The sequence below is a fragment of the Mobula hypostoma genome, chromosome 6 (assembly GCF_963921235.1).
Source record: "Mobula hypostoma chromosome 6, sMobHyp1.1, whole genome shotgun sequence".
Lineage (NCBI taxonomy): Eukaryota > Metazoa > Chordata > Chondrichthyes > Myliobatiformes > Myliobatidae > Mobula > Mobula hypostoma.
The window spans coordinates 115,041,635-115,063,409 of record NC_086102.1 but is presented as its reverse complement, the minus strand read 5'-3'; the positions used below and the strand labels follow the sequence as shown (position 1 = coordinate 115,063,409).

General features: G+C 44.1%; 1 protein-coding gene across 3 annotated transcripts in view; it reads right to left on the bottom strand.

Moving 5' to 3' along the window:
- The window catches only part of kansl1l (KAT8 regulatory NSL complex subunit 1-like), a 106,442-nt gene extending 87,113 nt beyond the window's left edge, over nucleotides 1-19,329 (bottom strand). For 2 of the 3 annotated variants that reach the window (XM_063051507.1, XM_063051508.1), the window contains exons 1-2: nucleotides 18,371-19,329; nucleotides 1,281-2,483 (exon numbers count right to left, since the gene is read on the bottom strand). In XM_063051507.1, coding sequence (XP_062907577.1) covers nucleotides 1,281-2,440 — 1,160 coding nt within the window. In that variant the 5' untranslated portion in view covers nucleotides 2,441-2,483; nucleotides 18,371-19,329. The remainder of the gene's footprint in view (nucleotides 1-1,280; nucleotides 2,484-18,370) is intronic. The other variant, XM_063051509.1, reaches the window with a different exon arrangement.
- Nucleotides 19,330-21,775: the final 2,446 nt, after the last annotated feature.

Below are 21,775 nucleotides of genomic sequence, written 5' to 3'. Positions count from 1 at the left end.
ATAACTAGTCCTGTTCCGCAGGCACCTCCTTTGTTTGTAATATTCAGTACATGCGCATGTAAATGACTTGGATGAAAAGAATAGTTGGGTGAATTAGTAAGTTTGCAAATGACACAAGGATTGTCAATGCTGTAGACTGTACAGATGATTGCCAAAGGACACAGTAGGGTATAGAAGTCACAGATATAAGCAGAGAAATAGAAGATGGGGTTTAATCCAGCCAAGTGTGAGTTGCTGCACTTTGAGAAACCAAATGTAAAGTTAATAGTAGGGCCCTTAACAGCATTGACGTACGGAGAGATCTTGGGGTCCAAGTCCTTAACTCCCTGAAAGTGGCCGCACAATATGTGGTAAAGGTGTATGGCAAGCTTGCCTTTTAAGTCAAGGCATCGGGTTCAAGACTGAGGAAGATATATTGCAGCTTTACGAAACTCTGGTTAGGCTGCACCTGGAGTATTGCATTCAATTCTGAACACCCCTTTATAGGAAGGATGTGGAGGCTTTGGAGAGGGTGCAGAATAGATTTGCCAGGATGCTGCTCGGATTACAGGTCAGTGTGGTTGTTTCCTCTGGAACAAAGGTGGCTGAGCAGATACCTGATAGGAGGCATGGATAGACAGCTGGTTGCCTCTTCCTCAAAGTCAAGATGTTTAACATTAGAGGACATTCCTTTAAGGTGACACAGGTGTAGGTTCAAAGATGAGGTGCAAGCCAGTTTGTTTTGGAAAGTAGAATGGTGGGTGTGCTACCAGGTGTGGTGGTGGAGACTGATACAATAGAGGCATTTGAAAGCCTCTTAGATGGGTGCATAAAATATTTAGAGAACGGAGGGATATGAATCATGTGCAAAAAGAATGAGGTGTCATTAACTCAATTATTTCTACACAACGTTGAGCCGAAGGGCCAGTTCCTACGCTGTAGCGAACTATGTTTTAAAAGCTCAGATTTTACTGACTGCACTAAAGTGACAATGCCTGCATTAAGCTTACATAAAGCTGCCTACATAGACCTAACTATCTTAAGTCTTGGATTTTCCTTTCTCTGTATGCCAGTTGCCATCAGGATCAGTTAAATGGGATTTTTGGCACCTAGCAACATAAAGCAGCCACCCACATCCAATATCCCAACATTTAAAAATATTTAAATGTCTATAACTACTCATGGGATTCAACAAGTTGTTTGAAGTGATGATAAAAACCAACATTTTTTTCCCCGTGAGATGGAGCTGACCCATTCTGCAGGAATTCATGATTAAAATTAGTGTTAGCAATTCTACTTACACAGAGATATTCCTCCTCGATGAAATATCTTCCATATCTGAATCCTCATCTGTGCTACTACATGTTGCATCTGAATCCACATTTTCTTCTATGTGCGAAAGCACTGCTTTAGAAAAACGTGTATACTTGCAAAGCTCAGAAATGACAGGTTTTGGATCTAATCCAGTCTGCACACTGTCATCACACTTTATTCCATCCAAATAGGCAAGTTTGGGTATTGAACCATCAAATTTGCCATGTGCCTCCTGCCTTTGGGAATCTGATTCTATCAACTGCTGCATTCTCTGTTTAATATGGTGTGTAATATGTTTTGCTTGTATTATCTGCAAACATTTTTTGAGTCTGCTGGCCTTTTTAGCTAGTTTTTGCTGCCTGTCAAGGCACTCAAGCAACCGAGCATTTTTTTCAGTTTTCCATACACTTGTGAAACTAATGAGTTGGTTTTCTTCTTGCAATGACTGCCTGGAACAATTCAGTAACTTTTCAGCACGAACAGCATTCGCTACTGGTACAGAATTTCGTTTGGTTGGTTTCAACTCTGCCTTTTGATTTGAAGTTATGTCATTTTGACCAGTGAAGTTTAGTGAAGCAGAGACACAAGTTTTATTCATCTCCCCAGCAGCAGTTAAAGTTCTCTTACACTTCAAAGGGCTGATTTTCTGGCAGCTCAACCCTGTCATACCATTTTTATTACGACTTAGCTTTGCTTCAGGTACAGCATATGTTTTGCCAGTATTAAAACCAGCTGCTTGCTTAATTCTGTCAGAAGATGAGTTATTTTTGGTAATGATGTTTGGTGAGTCTTTGTTGAACAACTTCTTACTAGAAAGATTTAAGGACAGTCTGTCCAATAGAGAATTAGCATTGGTTAACAAGGCTGTATTATGAGGGGTTGAGGAGTGCACTATTGTAGATCCATAAGGTACATTCTTCAATTCAGTTGCATCATGACCATGCCCGGGTGCCACACAGGGATATGCCAAATGACACCAAGCAGCCTGTGTGTCAATGTTACCATTGAGCTTCTGTTCTACACTGGCATCATCTTTGTGCATGAATGTGTCAGGTTCCATGGAACTGGATGGTAAAGATGATGAAGACAGCTGGAATCCATGTCCTTCTGTAGCCGTTTCTGTCAGAGCAGGAGCCATTGCAGCCATGCAGTGTTACCCCACCAGTCCTACTGCAACCGCAAAGTTGCCCCTAAAAAACCAAAAGAAATAAAAACTCAATGATACAGCAAAACTATTCAATTTCTTGGCAAGCAAACTTTATACTTGTCTCAAAACTGTTCTGTATAAACATTGCACCACTCAACACAACTTTGCTTAATACTTGGATATGTTTATCTCAAGTCAATTTAGAATTACTGTAAAATCAGTTTTTACACTTCTGAAGTGAATCACCTCCGAAGAGTCAAATAGGTGGTACAGTCAACATACAGCATACATATATCCATAACCATATAACAATTACAGCACGGAAACAGGCCATCTCAGCCCTTCTAGTCCGTGCCGAACTCTTACCCTATCTTAGTCCCACTGACCTGCACTCAGCCCATAATCCTCCATTCCTTTCCTGTCCATATATCTATCCAATTTAACTTTAAACGACAACATCGAACCTGCCTCGAACACTTCTGCTGGAAGCTCATAAACACAGCGACCACTCTCAGAGTAAAGAAGTTCTCTCTCATGTTACCCCTAAATTTTTGTCCTCTAATTCTCAACCCATGTCCTCTTGTTTGAACCTTCCCCACTCTCAATGGAAAAAGTCTAACCACGTCAACTCTATCAATCCCCCTCATAATTTTAAACACCTCTATCAAACCCCACCTCAACCTTCTACGCTCCAAAGAATAAAGACCTAACTTGTTCAACCTCTCTCTGTAACTTAGGAGATGAAACCCAGGCAACATTTCAGTAAACCTCTTCTGTACTCTCTGAATTTTATTGACATCTTTCCTATAATTCGGTGACCAGAACTGTACACAATACTCCAGATTTGGCCTTACCAATGCCTTATACAAATTCAACATTACATCCCAACTCTTATACTCAATGCTCTGATTAATAAAGGCCAGCAAACCAAAAGCTTTCTTCACCACCCTATCCACATGTCCAGTTTATGCTGCTCAATAATGGAGAAAGGCAAATAGAATAATTCTCTAGTCTAAAAAAAAGGAAAAATAAACTTCCAATCCAGTAACAAAAGTATGTGGTATCTTTCATAAATTAAAATGACATATGAAGCCTGTCTCTGAGCTATATTAAAAGAGCATTAGATGAGCTACTTAATCTGTTTAAATATTCCTCATGTCCAGAGCTACCACTTGGAATCAGAGGGCATGCAAAACATTGACTTGAGATTAAATCTGGAATGACACTGCAAAAATCAAGCAAGCAGAAGATCAGCTAAAAATTTAACTCTGAATACACGATCTACTTACCTACGACTGTGAAGCCAAGTATTGCTCTAACGACATATTTAAATTGACACCACTATTGTTGGCTAAATTAAAGGCGGTTTGCGAATTGGCACAAAGGAAAGAGTGAACATCTGGTTGAATGGTGCCACAACAATCCGCTCTCACACAACATCAGCAAAATCAATGATATGATTATGGACTAGTGGAGGTGTATGAGCTAGTCCTTATCAGGGGAACAGGGGTGGAGAGTATCAGTATTTTAAAATTTCTTGGCGTTAACATATCAGTGAACCTGTCCTGGGACAAGCTCGTGTCAACAGCACCTCTACTTTCTCAGAATTTTGCAATGATTTTGTCATCAAAAACTTTGACAAACTGTGGAGGGCATCCTAACAGGTGCATTATGGCCTGGCAGGTAAACACCAATGCCCAGGAATAGAACAGGCTGCAGAAACTGATGGACATAGCCCATTCAATCACAGGCAAAGCCATCTCCACCATTGAATACCTTTGCATGGGCACTGCCACAAGAAAGCAGCATCCATCAAAAATCCCCACTGTATAGGCCATGACATCTTCTCGCTACTACCATCAGGTAGAAGGTACGGAAGCCTTAGTTCCCTCACCAGCTGGTTCAGGAACAGTTACTACCCTACAACCATCAAGCTCCTGAACCAGTTTGGCCAACTTCAAATCATTGCTACTTTGAACTGATTCCCTACAGACTCCCTTTCAAGGACTCTTTACTTACTATGTTCTTAGTATTATCTTTTATTTGCACAATTTTTCTTTTGCACATTGACTGTTTCTCAGTCTTTGTCTGTTCATATGTAGTTTTGCATAAATTCTAAGGCATTCTACTTTCCTGTAAGAAAACGACCTCAAGGTAGTATATGGTAACAAATTAAGGTACTTTGATAAGTTTACTTTGAGCTTTGTACTTGGATTGCACCAGATAGACTAGATTTAGGAGGTCAGAGAAGTAAACCCTTTGTGACTATAAAAAGATTAAGAATACATTTGAGGAAATCAAATTGACTGTCTTTGGAGGATCTAAAAGCATTAAGGAAAATCCCAGGAGGTTCCACAGATATATTACAAGGGTGACTAGGGAGAGAGTAGGCCCTCTTAGTAATCAGCCTACACTCGGTGGCCACTTTATTAGGTACACTTGCTTGTTAATGCAAATATCTAATCAGCCAATCACGTGGCAGCAACTCAATGGATAAAAGCATGCAGACATTATTAAGGGGTTCAGTTGTTCAGACCAAACATCAGAATGGGAAAGACACGTGATCAAAGTGACAGATCATGCATCTGATTGTTGGTGCCAGATGGGGTAGTTTGAGTATCTCAGAAACTGATCTTCTAGGATTTTCATGCTCAACAGTCTCTAGCATTTACAGAGAATGATGCACAAAACATCCAGTGAACAGCAGTTCTGTAGGTGAAGATGCCTTGTTGATGAGAGAGGTCAAAGGAGAATGGCTAGACTGATTCAAGCTGACAGGAAGGCAACAGTAACACAAATAACCACACATTACAACAGTTGTGTGCAGAAGAGCATCTCTGAATGCACAACACATTACACCTTGAAGTTGATGGGCTACATCCACAAAAGAAAACAAACATATGCTCATTGACCACTTTATTAGGTATAGGTGGTACCTGATAAAGAGGCCACAAAGTGTAATATCTAGACAATAGGTGCAGGAGTAGGCCATTTGGACCTTCGAGCCAGCACCGCCATTTACTGTGATCATGGCTGATCATCCACAATCAGTATCCAGTTCCTGCCTTATCCCCATAACCTTTGATTCCGCTATCTTTAAGAGTTCTGTCCATCTCTTTCTTAAAAGCATCCAGAGACTTGACCTCCACAGCCTTCTGGGGCAGAGCATTCCATATATCCACCACTCTCTGAGTGAAAAAGTTTTATCTCAACTCCGTTCTAAATGGCCTACCCCTTATTCTTAAACTGTGGCCTCTGGTTCTGGACTCACCCATAAGCGGGAACATGCTTCCTGCCTCCAGCGTGTTCAATCCCTTAATAATCTTATATGTTTCAATAAGATCCCCTCTCAGCCTTCTAAATTCCAGAGTATACAAGCCCAGTCGCTCCAATCTTTCGACATATGACAGTCCCACCATCCCGGGAATTAACCTTGTGAACCTGCGCTGCACTCCCTCAATAGCAAGAATGTCCTTCCTCAAATTTGGAGACCAAAACTGCACACAGTACTCCAGGTGTGGTCTCACCAGGGCCCTGTACAGCTGCTCTTATACTCAATTCCCCTTTTTATGAAGGCCAGCATGCCATTAGCTTTCTTCACAGCGCTGTACTTGCATGCTTGCTTTCAGTGACTGATGTACAAGAACACCTAGATCTCGTTGTACTTCCCCTTTTCCTAACTTGACTCCATTTAGATAATAATCTGCCTTCCTGTTCTTACCACCAAGGTGGATAACCTCACATTTATCCACATTAAACTGTATCTGCCATGCATATGCCCATGCACCCAGCCTGTCCAAGTCACCCTGCATTCTCATAACATCCTCCTCACATTTCACACTGCCACCCAGCTTTGTGTCATCGGCAAATCTGCTAATGTTACTTTTAATTCCCTCATCTAAATCATTAATATATATTGTAAACAGCTGCGGTCCCAGCACTGAACCCTGCAGTACCCCACTGGTCACCACCTGCCATTCCGAAAGGGACCCATTAATCACTACTCTTGGTTTTCCTGTCAGCCAGCCAATTTTCAATCCATGTCAGTACCCTGCCCCCAATAACATGTGCCCTAATTTTGCCCACTAATCTCCTATGTGGGACTTTATCAAAGGTTTTCTGAAAGTCCAGGTACACTACATCCACTGGCTCTCCCTTGTCCATTTTCATAATTACATTCTCAAAAAAATTCCAGAAGATTAGTCAAGCACGATTTCCCCTTCATAAATCAATGCTGACTTGGACCGATCCTGTTACTGCTATCCAGATGTGTCGTAATTTCATCTTCTATAATTGACTCCAACATCTTTCCCACCACTGACGTCAGGCTAACCGGTCTACAATTCCCTGTTTTCTCTCTTCCTCCCTTCTGGAAGAGAGGGACAACATTAGCCAGCCTCCAATCCACAGGAAATGGTCCTGAATCTATAGAACATTGGAAAATGATTACCAATGCGTCCACGATTTCTAAAGTCACCTCCTTAAGTACCCTGGGATGCAGACCATTAGGTCCCGGGGACTTATCAGCCTTCACAGCCAGCAGTCTATCCAACACCATTTCCTGCCTAATATAAATTTCCTTCAGTTCATCCATTACCCTAGGTCCTTTGGCCACTTATTATATCTGGGAGATTGTTTGTGTCTTCCCTGGTGAAGACAGATCCAAAGTACCCGTTCAACTCGCCTGTCATTTCCTTGTTCCCCATAATAAATTCACCCGTTTCTGTCTTCAAGCGCCCAATTTTGGTCTTAACTATTTTTTTTCCTTTTCACATACCTAAAGAAGCTTTTACTATCCTCCTTTATATTCTTGGCTAGTTTACCTTCATACCTCATTTTTTCTCTGCATATTGCCTTTTTAGTTACCTTCTGCTGCTCTTTAAAAGTTTCCCAATCCTCCGGCTTCCCACTTGTCTTTGCTATGTTATACTTCTCTTTTATTTTTATACCGTCCATTACTTTCCTTGTCAGCCACGGCCTCCCCTTACTCCCCTCAGGATCTTTCTTCCTCTTTGGAATGAACTGATCCTGCACCTTCTGCATTATCCCCAGAAACACTTGCCATTGCTGTTCCACTGTCATCCCTGCTAGGGTATTGTTCCATTGAACTTTGGCCAGCTCCTCCCTCATAGCACCATAGTTCCCTTTGTTCAACTGTAATACTGACACTTCTGAGTTTCCCTTCTCCTTCTCAAATTGTAGATTAAAACTTATCATATTATGGTCACTACCTCCTAATGGCTCCTTTACCTCGAGGTCCCTGATCAAATCCGGTTCATTGCACAACATTAAATCTAGAATTGCGTTCTCTCTGGTAAGATCCAGTACAAGCTATTCTAAGAATCCATCTCGGAGGGACTCCACAAACTCCCTTTCTTGGGGTCCAGTACCAACCTGATTCCTCCAGTCTACCAGCACAGGAGGTGGGTGGAATTTTTAACAAATATTTCTTCTCCGTATTTAGTGAAGAGAAAATCATGGTTAGTCAAGAGAAAAGTGAAACAAATGTAGATGTTTTGGAAAACAGAGAACATTTATATTAACAGAGAGAAAGTATTAAGTGGATAAATCCCCAGTGTTGAACCAAGTACAGCCTTGGACTTCATGGAAGACTAGAGAAAAAACTGTGGACACCCTTATGGACTTGCTTCATTACTGGCCATTGGTGAAGTTCCCAAAGACTGGAAAATGCCTAATTTAATTATTTAAAGAAAGAATAGCTTTGTCATGTGTAATTTGAAGTATACAGTGAAATATGCTCCTTGTGTCAATAACCAACACGTTCCAAGCTGTGCTAGGGGCAACCCGCAAGTGTCACTGTGCTTTTGTTGCCAACATAGCATGCTCAACAACTTATTAACCCGAACTCACACATTTTTGGAATGTGGGAGGAAGTATGTACAAACACTTTACAGACACCAACTGGAATTAAACTCCGTTGTTACAGCTAGTAATGTAAAGTGTTATGCTAGCTGCTATGGTACCCTGCCATTCCACTGTTTAAGAGTCAGGGTATCACAGGACAGTCTTCAGTGGTGGGGAAGTTACTAGAGAGAATTCTGAGGCACAGGATCTACTGGTATTTGAATAGACAATTTAATTAGGAGTCAGTATGGCTTTGTACATGGGCATTTATTTTTCCACAAACCTTTCAGAGTTCTTTAAAGAAGGGCAGGGCAAATCAGTGGTGTGTTTTTGGACTCTAGCAAGGTCCTTGACAAGGTCCCACATAGCAGACACAGAATCCAGGGAGAGCTAATTGAATGGATTTGAAATACAGGAAGCAGAGGGTGATGATGGAAAGTCACTTCTCCGAATGGAAGCTGGTCTGCTTCAGGGGTTGGTATTGAGACCCTTCTTATGTTACTGATAAGAAATGTTTTAGATACAAATAGATACAAGGCTTGTTTGCAGATGTCACAAAATTAGATTACAGAGAGATAGTGATCAGTTCAGGAAGTGGGCCAGGGAGTGGCAAATGGATTTCAATAGAGATAAGTGTGAGGTGAAAAACTTTAGACTGTCAAACCAGTGTAGGACTTGTACAATGAATGGTACGTTACTAGGAATTGTAATGGAACTGAATAGTTGCATAGTGCATTGAAGGGCGCGGTATAGATAGACAGGGTGGTGAAAGAAGTGCTTAGCACACTGGCCTTCATCAGTTAAGGCACTGAGTGTAGGAGCTGGGACATTATGTGGCAATTATACAAGTCATTGGTGAGGCTGCAATGGGTGCACTGTGTAAAGTTTTATTCATCCTGTTACAGAAAAGATGCTGAACCGGAAAGAGTGCAGAAAAGATTTACAAGGATGTTGTCAGGACCAGGGAGCTTGAATTATAGTGAGAGGTTTGCCAGGCTCGAACATAGCACAAGTACAGCATTGGATAATAATGTTGTGCCGAACCAACTAAAAAGCAAATCAAAAACACCCAAACACTAATCCCTCCAACCTACACCATCTCCATATCCTTCCATCTTCCTTACATCATGTGTCTATCCAAATGTTTCTTAAAAGCCTCCAATATATTTGCCTCTACTACCATACCAGGCAGCACATGACTTTGAGTAAAAAAAAGTTACCCCTCACATCCCCCTTGAACTTAACCCCTCTCACCTTCAATGCATGCTCTCTGGTATTTCAACCCTAGGAAACAGAAACTCTCTGTCCTCTCTATCTGTGCCTCTCATAATCTTGTAAACCTCTATCAGATCTCCCCTCAGCCTCCAGTGCTCCAGAGAAGACCACCCAAGTTTATCCAGCCTCTCATGAGAGCACATGCCTTCTAAACCAGACAGCATCCTGGTAAACCTGCTCTGTGCCCTCTTCAAAGCCTCAACACCTTTCCTACGCTGAGGAGACCAGAACTCTACCCAATACTCCAGATGTGGCCTAACTAGAGTTTTATAAAGTTGCAACATAATAACCTCCTCGACTTTTGAACTCAATGCCTCGACAAGCATTCCACAAGCCTTCTTAACCACCTTATCGACCTGTGTAGCCGCTTTCAAGGAGCTGTGAACTTGGATCCCAAGATCTCTCTGCTCAGCAACACTGTTAAGGATCCTGCCCTTAACAGTGTACTATTTCCTTGTATTTTCCCCACTGAGGTGCAACACCTAACATTTATCTGGGTTAAACTCCATCTGCCATTTCTCAGCTCATATCTGCAACTGATCTATAACATGCTGTATTCTTTGCCAGTCTTCAGAATCAGGTTTATCATCACCTGCACGTGACGTGAAATTTGTTAACTTAGCAACAGCAGTTCAATGCAATACATAATAAATAAAATAAAACATAAAAATAAACAAGCAAATCAATTATATGCATTGAATAGATTTTTAAAAAATGCGCAAAAACAGAAATACTGTATATTATAAAATAGTGAGGTAGTATCCAAAACTTCAATGTCCATTTAGGAATTGGATGGCAGAGGGGAAGAAGCTGTTGCTGAATCACTGAGTGTGTGCCTTCAGGCTTCTGTATCTCCTTCCTGATGGTAACAGTGAGAAAAGGGCATGCTCTGGGTGCTAGTGGTCTTTAATAATGGACACTGCCTTTCTGAGATGCCGCTCCCTGAAGTTGCCCTGGGTACTTTGTAGGGTAGTACCCAAGATGGAGCTGACTAGATTTACAACCTTCTGCAGCTTCTTTCGGTCCTGTGCAGTAGCCCCTCCATACCAGACAGTGATGCAGCCTGTCAGAATGCTCTCCACGGTACAACTATAGAAGTTTTTGAGTGTATTTGTTCACATGCCAAATCTCTTCAAACTCCTAATAAAGTATGGCCGCCATCTTGCTTTCTTTATGACTACATCGATATGTTGGGACCACCACACTATCTGCAAATTCACCAATATTGGTATCATCTGCAAATTTGCTAACCCACCCATCTATATTTTCATCTAGGCAACTTATGTACATCACAAACAGCAGAGGTTCCAGCACAAATCCCTGCGGAACTCCACTAACCACCGACCTCCAGCTAGATTAAGTCCCTCCAACCGCTACCCTCTGTCTTTTATGTGCAAACCAGTTCCGAGTCCAAACAGCCAACTTGCCGCAGACTCACGCAGCTTAATCTGCTGGATTAGCCTCCCATGATAGACTTTATCAAAATCCTATGGTGTTACAAGAAAGATACTGGCATGGATAGTGGAATGGCTGACCCGCAGGAGGCAGCAAGTGGGAATAAAGGAGGCCATTTCTGGTTGCCTGTCAGTGACTAGTGGTGTTCCTTGCTACTTTTCACGCTGCTTGTCAATGATTGGATAATGGAATCGATGGCTTTGTGACAAAGTTTGCGGATGATATGAAGATAGGTGAAGTGGTAGGTAGTGCTGAGGAAACAATGCGACTGCAACAGGCCTTAAGACAATTTGGAAGAATGGACAAAAAAAATGGCAGATGGAATACAGTGTTGGGAAATGTATGATAATGCATTTTGATAAAAAGGAACAATAGTGTGGACTATTATCTAAATGGGGAGAAGGTTCAAACATCAGAGGGACTTGGGAGTCCTTATGCAAGACTCCCAGAAGGTTAATTTACAGGTTGAGTCTGTGGTAAAGGCGGCAAACGCAATGTTGACATCTATTTCAAGGGGAATAGAATATAAAAGCAAGGAGATGATGCTGAACCTTTATAAGACACTCGTCAGGCCATATTTGGAGTATTGTCAACAGTTTCTGGCCCCATATCTCAGAAAGGATGTTTTGCCATTGGAGAGTCCACAGGAGGTTCACAAGGATGATTCCAGGAAAGGAGTTAATGTGAGGAGTGTTTGGCAACTTTGGGCCTGTACTCACTGGAATTTAGAAGAATGCAGGGGGGTCTCACTGAAACCTACCGAATGTTGAAAGGACTAGATATGGTTGATGTGAAGAGGATTTTTCCTATGGTGGGGTATCCAGAACTTGAGGGCACAGCCTCAAAATTGAGGGGTGAACCTTTAGAACAGAGGTAAAGAGGAATTTTTTTTTACCCAGAGGGTAGTAAATCCGTGGAATGTTCTGCCACAGACTGTAGTGGAGTCCAAGTCCGTGTGTATACAGTATTTAAGGCAGAAGTTGACCATTTCCTGATCCGTGAGAGCATCAAAGGATATGGCGAGAAGGCAGGTGTATGGGGTTGAGTGAGATCAGGGATCAGCCATGATGGAATGGCAGAGCAGACTCAAAGGGCTGAATGGCCTAATTCTGCACCCATGTCTTTATGGTCTTATTAAAATCCATGTGGACAACATCCACTGCCCTACCCTCATCAATCTCTTTTGTCACCTTGTCAAAAAACTCTATCAAGTTGGTAAGGCACAACTTGCCACGCACAAAGCCATACTAGCTCCTGCTCATTAGACCATGAGTTTCCAAATGTTCGTATTTCCTATCCTTAAGAATTTTCTCCAACAATTTCCCTTCAACTGACGCGAGACTCACTGCTCGAGAACTCCCAGGATTTTCCCTTCTTCTCTTCTCAAACATTAGCCTCTCGCCAGTCCTCCAGGACCTGACCTGTGGCGAGAGAGAACACGAAGATACTGGTCAAGGGCCCAGCAATCTCATCTCTTTCTGGCCTTTCAAGCCACCCCCAACAAGCCTGATTAACTCTTAACTATGTAAGGGGGTTTCGTCTTTTATGTTACTGCGAAGGCTAATTAAAATGGCTTCTTTCTTATGTTATACTTAGGAATGCTTCTTTGTTATGTTAAACACTGAGAAAGTCCTTCCAGCTAGCAGTTTGTTTTGTATTATCTATTGACAGGAGGACGAATGAACCAATTGGGATAGTTGTTATGTTTCTGGTGTATTTGAAGATACTGTATGCGCGGGTTTTTGGGGCAGAAGGCGGGAAAGCGAGACAGAGGATGGACCAGGTGCTGTGAGTCCGCTAACGGGGTCAGACCCCGAGGAGGGCTACATTGTGTGGGCTTTCGTCCAGAATTGGATCTACTGGTATGCTGTGTGGGTGCCCTGGTTAAACGAGTAATGTATGTCTCTGTGGGTTATTTGCTGGTTATTGCTGTATGCGTGGTGGGTGAGGTCTTTGTTCGAGTTCAGACTAGCATTGACGAGTTGGAGGTGGAACTCGGGGCTGTCCATGCTGTTGGGAGAGAGAGGAAAGAGTGGTCTGATTTGGAGGTAGGGTCTGCGAATCAATGTTCTAGCTATGGCAGGCTCTGCCTGGCGTTTGGGACAGTGTCCACCCCAGAAGGGGCGGAGGCGTGTGAGATGTGGGCAAAGCGCAACTCTCAGTTGTTAGATGAGTGGCAGTGCTCAGTTGAGGGAGAGCGACAGGGATTGGTTGAAAGTTTAAGTAGGCAGGCTGGTGATGGTGTTAGGGCTGTCAGGTTCACTTACACCGTAGTGACAGCTGTCAGTTATTTGAAAGAGGGGGGAAAGTTTTCAGTGTGTCTTCTCTGGCAAGGAGGGCAGCTAAATTGCTTGCAGCGCCAGGGGGATCAGCCCTTCCTTCAGTTGTTCAGCTGATCAGAGAGGTGTCGGGAAACTTAGTGGAGGCCCAGTGGGGGAACGGCTTGGGGTCTCTGGGGAAGCACGTTCCCAGCAATGTACCAATGAACTTCCGAAAGGAAAAGACCCTATTCCTGAAGGCTTAGAGGGACCGCGCCCCAGGGTGTCGTTATGGATAGAAGGAAGCGATGCTAAAGCCATCCTTGACCCCAGGACGCAGGTCAAGTTGTTGTAAAGTTCTTTTTAGAACCGGTGTCTGAAGCATTTACCCTTGACAACCACAGGGGCACCGGAGATTTTGGGTACCAGTGCCAGTAGTTATCCAGAAGATGATGATTGGTTAATGACCCTGGAGTTCATGGGGCATTGTCTGGGCACCCAGCATCTCGAGTTGCTTCTGAGGACGTGTGTAGCAGCCTTGAACCGGTACCCAATTTAAGCGAGACCCAGCGGCGGTACAGCCTGGGGAAAGTAGCTGAGGGTGAGACCCTCTTCGTAGATGCTCCGAACTACCACGAGGGAGGGGAGTTGACCGCTGAAGACACCTCAGTGAGAGAGAGGTCGCGGCAACTGGACCCTGGCGCCGTGGAAGATGGAGGCAGCGCGTGTGCGGATTATGCGACGTGGTTTAATGTGCTGGATCTGAGGAGTGCATGTTGCCAGATCCCGAGGAGTGCGGCTGTTGAGCTGAAGACGGCCGTTATTAGTTCCCTAGGATTCTTCCGAGCCGAAAAGATGCCCAAGGGCATATCCGGAGCCCCTGCATCCTTCCCGCGGGGCATGAGGAAGATCATGGGGGAAGTGAAGGTGTGTGGAGTTTTGACGTATGTGGATGACCGCCTAGAGCTTGGATTCGCCTGGGGGGACTATGAAGCGAGGCCAGTGGCTCAGCCCGGGCGACAGAAGCGAAGTGTCAAATGTGGAGGAGTTTTTGGCTGGAGGAGTTTGGTGCAATGTGAGAAAATTGACCCAACATACCAGTTGAACTTCCTGGTGTTGGAACAGACGGTGGTGGGCCTGAGGATGGAAACCCAGGTCATCAATCTGAATGAGACACAGGAGAGGGAGAGGGGATTTGCACCGCTGAACTGTGCTCAGAAATACTGGCCGGAGACTTGAGTGCTGCACTGGTGGGATGACCATTGCAGACTTGGAATTCACACTTATCAACGTGGAGAAGGAGCAATGGAATTCCGAGCTGACACTATGGTCATGTGCTGATGAATTAATCCAGCGAGAAGAAACAATGACCCACCTTCGAAGGGATTAGCAGAAACTGAAGACGTCGATTCAGAAAAGATTGGAAGACTTACAAGTTGGGGAAGATCAAGGAAGTGTTCTGACTAAGGCCAACAGAAAACTGAGAGCCCAGGAAGGGGAGTTTGGCTACACTCCTGAGGTGGTGAAGAAATGGAGGACAGATCTCGGAAAAGGGAGGCGGACGCTTGAAAGGAACCTGAAGATGACTATCGCGAGTTTAAATGAAGTGGAAAAACTGAAAGTTCACCTGGAAGACGTCCTCAGGAAGAAACCACTGGAGGCTGAACATCCTTTAACTGCTGCTTTTCAGGTCAGGGTGGAAGAAGCTGGTGGGGTAACTGCGTCCCAGACTGAGATGGCCAAGAACCGTGAGTCAGAACTGCTGAGGCTGTGGCGAGAGTTGAAGGGTCCCTGAAGAAGCTGACGTGTCGACTGCAGGAGGCTGAAGGGGTAGCCCCGGCTAAATGTTTCAGTTTGGAGAAACTTAAACAGCAGCTACCGATCGAGGGAATGAGGAAGGATACGGATTCGAAGGATGATGTGCTGCACATGTGGTACATGCTGCCTTTCGCTACCTTCCACGTGATTGAGGACGAGACCTTTGGCCCTTCTCCCACTGAGTCAGGTGTCGTGGGGCGGGCTAGCTGTGGGCAGTCTGACTTACGGCAGGATCAGGAAGGAAAAGAAGCGAGGCCCCGGACACAGGACAGGGGGCTCCGAGCTGTAATGGTGGCCTGAGTGAGAGAGGAATTGGCAAGCAGGCCTGAGGTATCCCTAGTAGTGTCTGAGCCTTTTGGGTTTAGGTGAGGGGGTACGGAGGTCTCGGAGGGTTAAGAAGCTCCCAGATAGGTTGGCCTATGTAGCGCCCGTGGGATGGGCGTAAGGTCCACCGTTTGGGGAGCACCGTCACTGTGTGTATCTGTGTATGTGTGCGTTGTGTGTCTGCAGGACTGGTTGGCGAGTTATTTAGAAGTCATGAGGACATGACTTTATTTGGTGGGGGGAGAGTGTAAGGGGGTTTCGTCTTTTATGATACCGCGGAGACTAATTAAAATGGCTTCTTTGTTATGTTATACTTAGGAATGCTTCTTTGTTATGTTAAACGCTGAGAAAGTCCTTCCCACTAGCAGTTTGTTTTGTATTATCTATTGATAGGAGGACGAATGAACCAATTGGGATAGTTGTTATGTTTTTGGTGTATTTGAAGATACTGTATGCGCAGGTTTTTGGGGCAGAAGGTGGGAGAGCAAGACAGAGGATGGAGCAGGTGCTGTGAGTCCGCTAATGGGGGTCGGATCCCGAGGAGGGCGTTTGGGGAGGAGACGGAGACGGACTCGTGTGGAGCATCTGGTCGACCACCGATGTTGGTCCCAAGCGGCCGGTCGAGGTGGTCCGAGGGGTCGCAGGGTGAAGAAGAAGGGTCCTGAGCTCTAACTGTGCACGAAGAGATTGAACTTTGATAAGCGTGGCACCTTTTATTTTCCTTTTGTATTTTATTCTCTATTAATTATATAGTTCCAGTAATGTCTATAAATTGTAAATCATTTAATCGTATTTGGTGTATTGTCTGTTATTTGGGCGGGGTGGGGTACATCACACAGCATCCACACAAACTGATTCCCCAGTTTGGCGGGGCTGAGGGCTGTTTCCCTAGACGACAGCGAACCAAGTGACCCTGAGGGTGGCCGGGGGGCTACACCTAATTACAGAACAATTTACAATGACCAGTAAGCCTACCTATTATGTCTTTGAACTGTGGGAGGAAACAGAGCACCTGGGGAAAACCCACACATTCGACAGGTGGGATGTACAGACTCCTTACAGAACAACGCTGGAATCGGCTCTGAAATGCACCGAGCTGCGATAATGCCACACTAAACGCTAAGCTACTGTGGCGCCCAATGATGAGGAGGGTAGATAATATAAATGGTAACAGCCTTTTCTCCAAGGTGCAAAACTAGGGGGCATAGGTTTAAGGTCAGAGAGAAAATGATTTAAAAGGGACCTGAAATACAACACTTTCACAGTATGTAATGAGCTGCCAGAAGAATTGGTTGAGGCAGGTACAATAATATAATTTAAAAGGTACTTGGATGTGTACACAGTGGATTAGGGTTTTTTTTTAAAAATGGGACAAGTGCAGGAAATTGGGATGAGTTGGGTAAACAACATAAGCTGGTTGGGCCAAAGGGTCTGTGTTCATGCTGTATATGATTGGTTAACAGATGGACGCATGATACACAACAGCCATGGTCTAATACTATGACAGAATATGCCTGAAAGGCCTGCTACTGTTTTCCTAACAAAAAAGAATCTCATTTCTTAACATCATTTAACCTAGCTCTAAGAAATTCCACTCATATCGCTCTACCCTCTTACATGGTGGACAACTCTTCCAACATCCCCCATCCACCTGCAGGAGAGATAATTTACAGCAGTGAAATGACCTAACAACCAATACATTTATGGGGAGTGGGAGAAAAATGGGAGTGCTGGGAAGCAACCCATGCAGTCAGGGGAATATGTTCAATCTCCACACAGACAGCAGCAACAGTCAAGATGAATTCTGGGTCACTAGAGCTGTGCTTCTATAATGTGCCGTTATGCTAGCAATTTAACTCATTTGCCAAAACCTCACAAAAGAACTATTATATGTGTGCTTCCTGTTCCAGAAGATATTCATCCCAACCTTTCTAACCACCAATTGATACTTCCTATACGAAATAATGACGTCTCCTAATCAACTGTTCAATACTTTTATATCAATCATTAGTCAAACGACCCTGGCTCAACCTCCCTTCACTGCTTCCTGTTGATTCAGTCTCAATCTTCAAATTAATTCACACTATACATATACCTTCCTCTATAACAAATGATTTAAAACATCTGTGTAAGGTATTTTCTTATTTCAGGTTATGAACACCCCCGCCAGCTGTAGACTCACAACCACAAGTAAAAGTTACTCAGCACCAACCCTGTCAAAGTTCTCAAGCTCAGTGTTCCACTGAGATCCTTCTAGAACTCATCCTCATTCTTCACGAGACAACTCCAGTGACAACCTACCCACTCTGGTCTCAACTTGTCCTTTATACCTCCTAAACCGATATGTCAAAATCAAACATATAACCATATAACAATTACAGCACGGAAACAGGTCATCTTGGCCCTTCTAGTCCGTGCCGAATGCTTACTCTCACCTAGTCCCACTGAGCTGCACTCAGTCCGTAACTCTCCGTTCTTTTCCTGTCCATATAGCTATCCAATTTTACTTTAAATGACAATATCGAGCCTGCCTCTACCACTTCTACTGGAAGCTCGTTCCACGCAGCTACCCCTCTCTGAGTAAAACTTCTTGATGTAAATACTCAATGATGTTTCAGAAAATTAAAAAAAGTGTAAGTAATTCTACCCTACAAGTAAAAACCATTAACTCTAAAGGAATTTAATATTTGTTTCAGTAACGTAAGATCACTATAATTGGAAGCAGGATTTATTCCTATCTCGTTACTTTATCATTTCGAAGACTGCAAGTGGAATATGTTTCTAACCAGACCTAGGTGGCGTCTCTCCCGATCTGCGCTGCCGTTGGAGAGTGTGCGGAGAAACACCGCCTGGCCGAGCTCCGCCTCTCACCACAGCGCAACGACCAACTGAAGGCGGCGACGCGAGCCAGCGCGCGAGCGCAGATAAACCTTACCACGTGACACGGCGCAGCCAGGCCCCGCCCTCCGGGCTTCGCACTGCGAGCAGCAGAGTCGAAAAAACACAGACGTGCCGCCGCGCTCGCCTTCGGCTCCTCGGCGCATAAACTCCGCCGATCCCGAAAAGATAATTTTTTCGCGGGAAGACCCCTCGGCTACACGACGACAATATCCATGTCCGTTTGGAGGACCCAGTGGCGAGGGCAGTCCGATGTCGCTGAGTGCGCAGCAATGGCGCCTGCCGTGCCGAACGTCCTTTGCCGCCAGCGCCCGTCGTTATCATCACCTTCTCCTCGTCACCGCGCTTTACTAGGGGGCGGAGCAGCCAGCCATGACGCCACCGATTGATGCGCCGCGCCGTCCAGTAGGGAGACAACACCCCGCCACATGATGCTAGAAATCGCCCAATTGTCGCCGATAAGGCGGAACCTTAAGCCGTCAATCACCGCCCTCGGAGCCAGTTACCGGCGAATGACAGCACTCCATTCAACTCCGCCCTCTGACTTGCAGCGTTAATGAACTGCACAGGTGGAGCTGCACTTGACAACACTATTCAATGACCTTAACAATACCCCCCCCGCCCCGCCCCGCTCCCCCATCTCTGCACGCGCAGTGTTCAGTAACCGTTGGCGGTTTCAACTCAAAATACAATCTAGAAAAACCACGTCGGAGATTTGTTTTGCATTTTCGGAAGTTAACCTTACCTAACAACTAGAACTAGTAAGCGTGGGTGAAAAAGGCAATACTTTCCCAAACTGCACATTTTCTAATATATATTACTGTGAACATTACATGCTTATACTCAAAATAAATTTACCTGTAAAACAGAACGGCAGTAACAAAGTGACTGGTTGACCACTTTTAATTTACAAAATCAGCGACAAATCCACTAAATTTGTTCGTGATGTGATTTTCACAACTTAAAACGTACTGTGATACTAAACGGAACAATCCCTTAATTACAATTGTAAAGTGTTACATTTCAGAAAGTAATACGACGTACATACAGAATATATAGTTCTATTACGAGACAAAAACAAATTTTGTATACTTACAGTGAAAAAGTTCAGATGAACATTTCATTTTTAAAAGGTTTCAGGACATCTCTATCTCACCGTCTCCGTGTGGAAATGCCTCACTCTCACTCAAGATACATAGTAAAGGGCGGAGTTTGGGCAAAGTTCAATTTGCTTTCACACTGATGGAAGCCACAAAAAAAATTCGATATTTTTTTTCTTATCAGAAGCAATATGAAATTCAGATAAAGTCGCCGAGACAGAAAAATGACGAATTTATTTTAACTTATTGTCAAAGTTCAGGTCTTCTTACAAGCAAAACATGCTGAAAATATTAGAGGTCACCAGAAATGAGAATCGGAAAAAGTTGAGTTTGACTTTATCTTCTTGGCTGTAGAAATTGCGCTCGGTTGATCCCCAACGGATTTCGATGAATTCCGTTAAAGAACAGAACATAACACCTAATGGATCTTTAAAATCCGTTCAAATCTTTCGTTCCATCTTCTGGTTCTTAACATCCGATCAATATAATCGCATCAAAAGCCATGGAAAATTTTCCACTACGGAAACAAAGGACTCTCTCTCTCTATTCGCAGGATCTCGTCGGCGACTCGTTGACCACAACGATTTTATTTTCTCTGAAATATCGATGGGAGCGATCGAATCTGCAGATCTATCTGACGCACGCGGGCGACCTATGGAGCAGTACAGAGAAGTCTTGACGATTTAATCTTCCATTTAGTAGGAGAACCGGAAGATAGGATGCTGGATACATGAAGATCTTGGTGCCCTTGACGGAAACAGCTCCATAAAATGCTGATTAGATTTTTTGTGTGCCGTTCTGGTAGCCTCATTAGAGGCATTATAGGAAGGATGTGAAAGCTTTAAGAGAAGGTGCAGATATTTACCAGGATGCTGCCTGGATTAGAGAGCATGTCTTATGAATATAGATTGTGCAAGCCAGGGCTTTTCTCTTCAGAGTGAAGGATGAGAGGTGATTTGATACAGGTGCATAAGGTAATAAGAGGCATAGACAGAGTCGACAGCTAGAGCCTTTTTCCCTAGAATGGAAATGGCTAATATGTACAAGGGGAGGGGGGACAATTTTAAGGTGATTGGTGGAAAGTATAGGAGGGAGGGATGCCAAAGGTAAATTATTTAAACAGAGAATGATGGGTGCAAGGAATGCCCTGCCAGGGTTGGTGGTTTAGGCAAATCCACCAGGGGTATTTAAGAAACTCTTAGAAGGGCACATGGATGATAGAGAAATGGAGGGCTATGTGGGAGGAAACACATGGTTGATCTTGGAGTAAGTTAAAAAGTCGGCACAGCTTTGTGGGCTGAAGGGCCTGTACTATACTGTAACGTTCTATGTAGTTCATGTTTTAGCAAGTGACGAGGAAGGCCTACTATGGCTTGGGTAAAAAAAGGTGGCACTGTACAATGTTTGGTGAGAACACCCACAGTATTGGTTTATTTAAGGAAGTACAGGCTTACATTGGAGGCAGTGCAGAGAAGGCGCACTAGGTGCATTCCTGGGATTAAAGGCTGGTCTTCATAAGAAAGGTTCTGCCTGTACTTTTTGGAGTTCAGAAAAACAGAAGCTCAAGAAAACAGGGGCAAGGCTAAGCGATCCAGTCCTTCAGGCATGCCAACAATTTAATTTGATCATGGCTGACCTATGCTGATATCAACTCTACCTCTCCACACCCCTATTCCTCCATCCAATATTTATCCACATTCAATGTAACTATTTTAATCATCCAGCTTCCACCCCCTAATAGGACAGGGAATTCCAGAGATTCAGCACCCTCCACGAGAAGAAATTTCTGTGTCCCCAGTTTTAAATGATTGGCCCCTTATCTTGTATGCGTGTCCCTTTGTTCAACCCAGCCACCAGTGAAAACATCCGAATGCTACCTCGTGAAGCTTGCTCACAATCTTATATCTTTGGATAAGGTCACCCAACATTCTTCTAAAATCCAAGTTCCACTGTCGGGAGAGCTCACCAATACCAACACTTTCTGAGAATGCTGAAGAGAGCAGGACTATGGACATCTATAGTCATGTCATTCAGCAGATGTGCAATAAAGAACATCCTAACAAGCTGCATCACAGTATAGTATGGAAACTGCACTGCTGCAGACAGGAAGGCTCTACAATGAGTAGTCAAAACTCCACATCGCATCACCAGCACTAGCCTACCTGCTATTAGGGACATATATACAGAAAGAAAAGGGCCAGTAATATCATGAAGGATCTCACCCACCCTGCTCATGAATTGTCTGGCCTGCTCCCATTGGGGAGGAAGCTATGCAGCATCCACATCAAGACCACCAGACTCAAAAACAGCTACTTTTCCCAAGCAGCAAGGCTGATAAACAC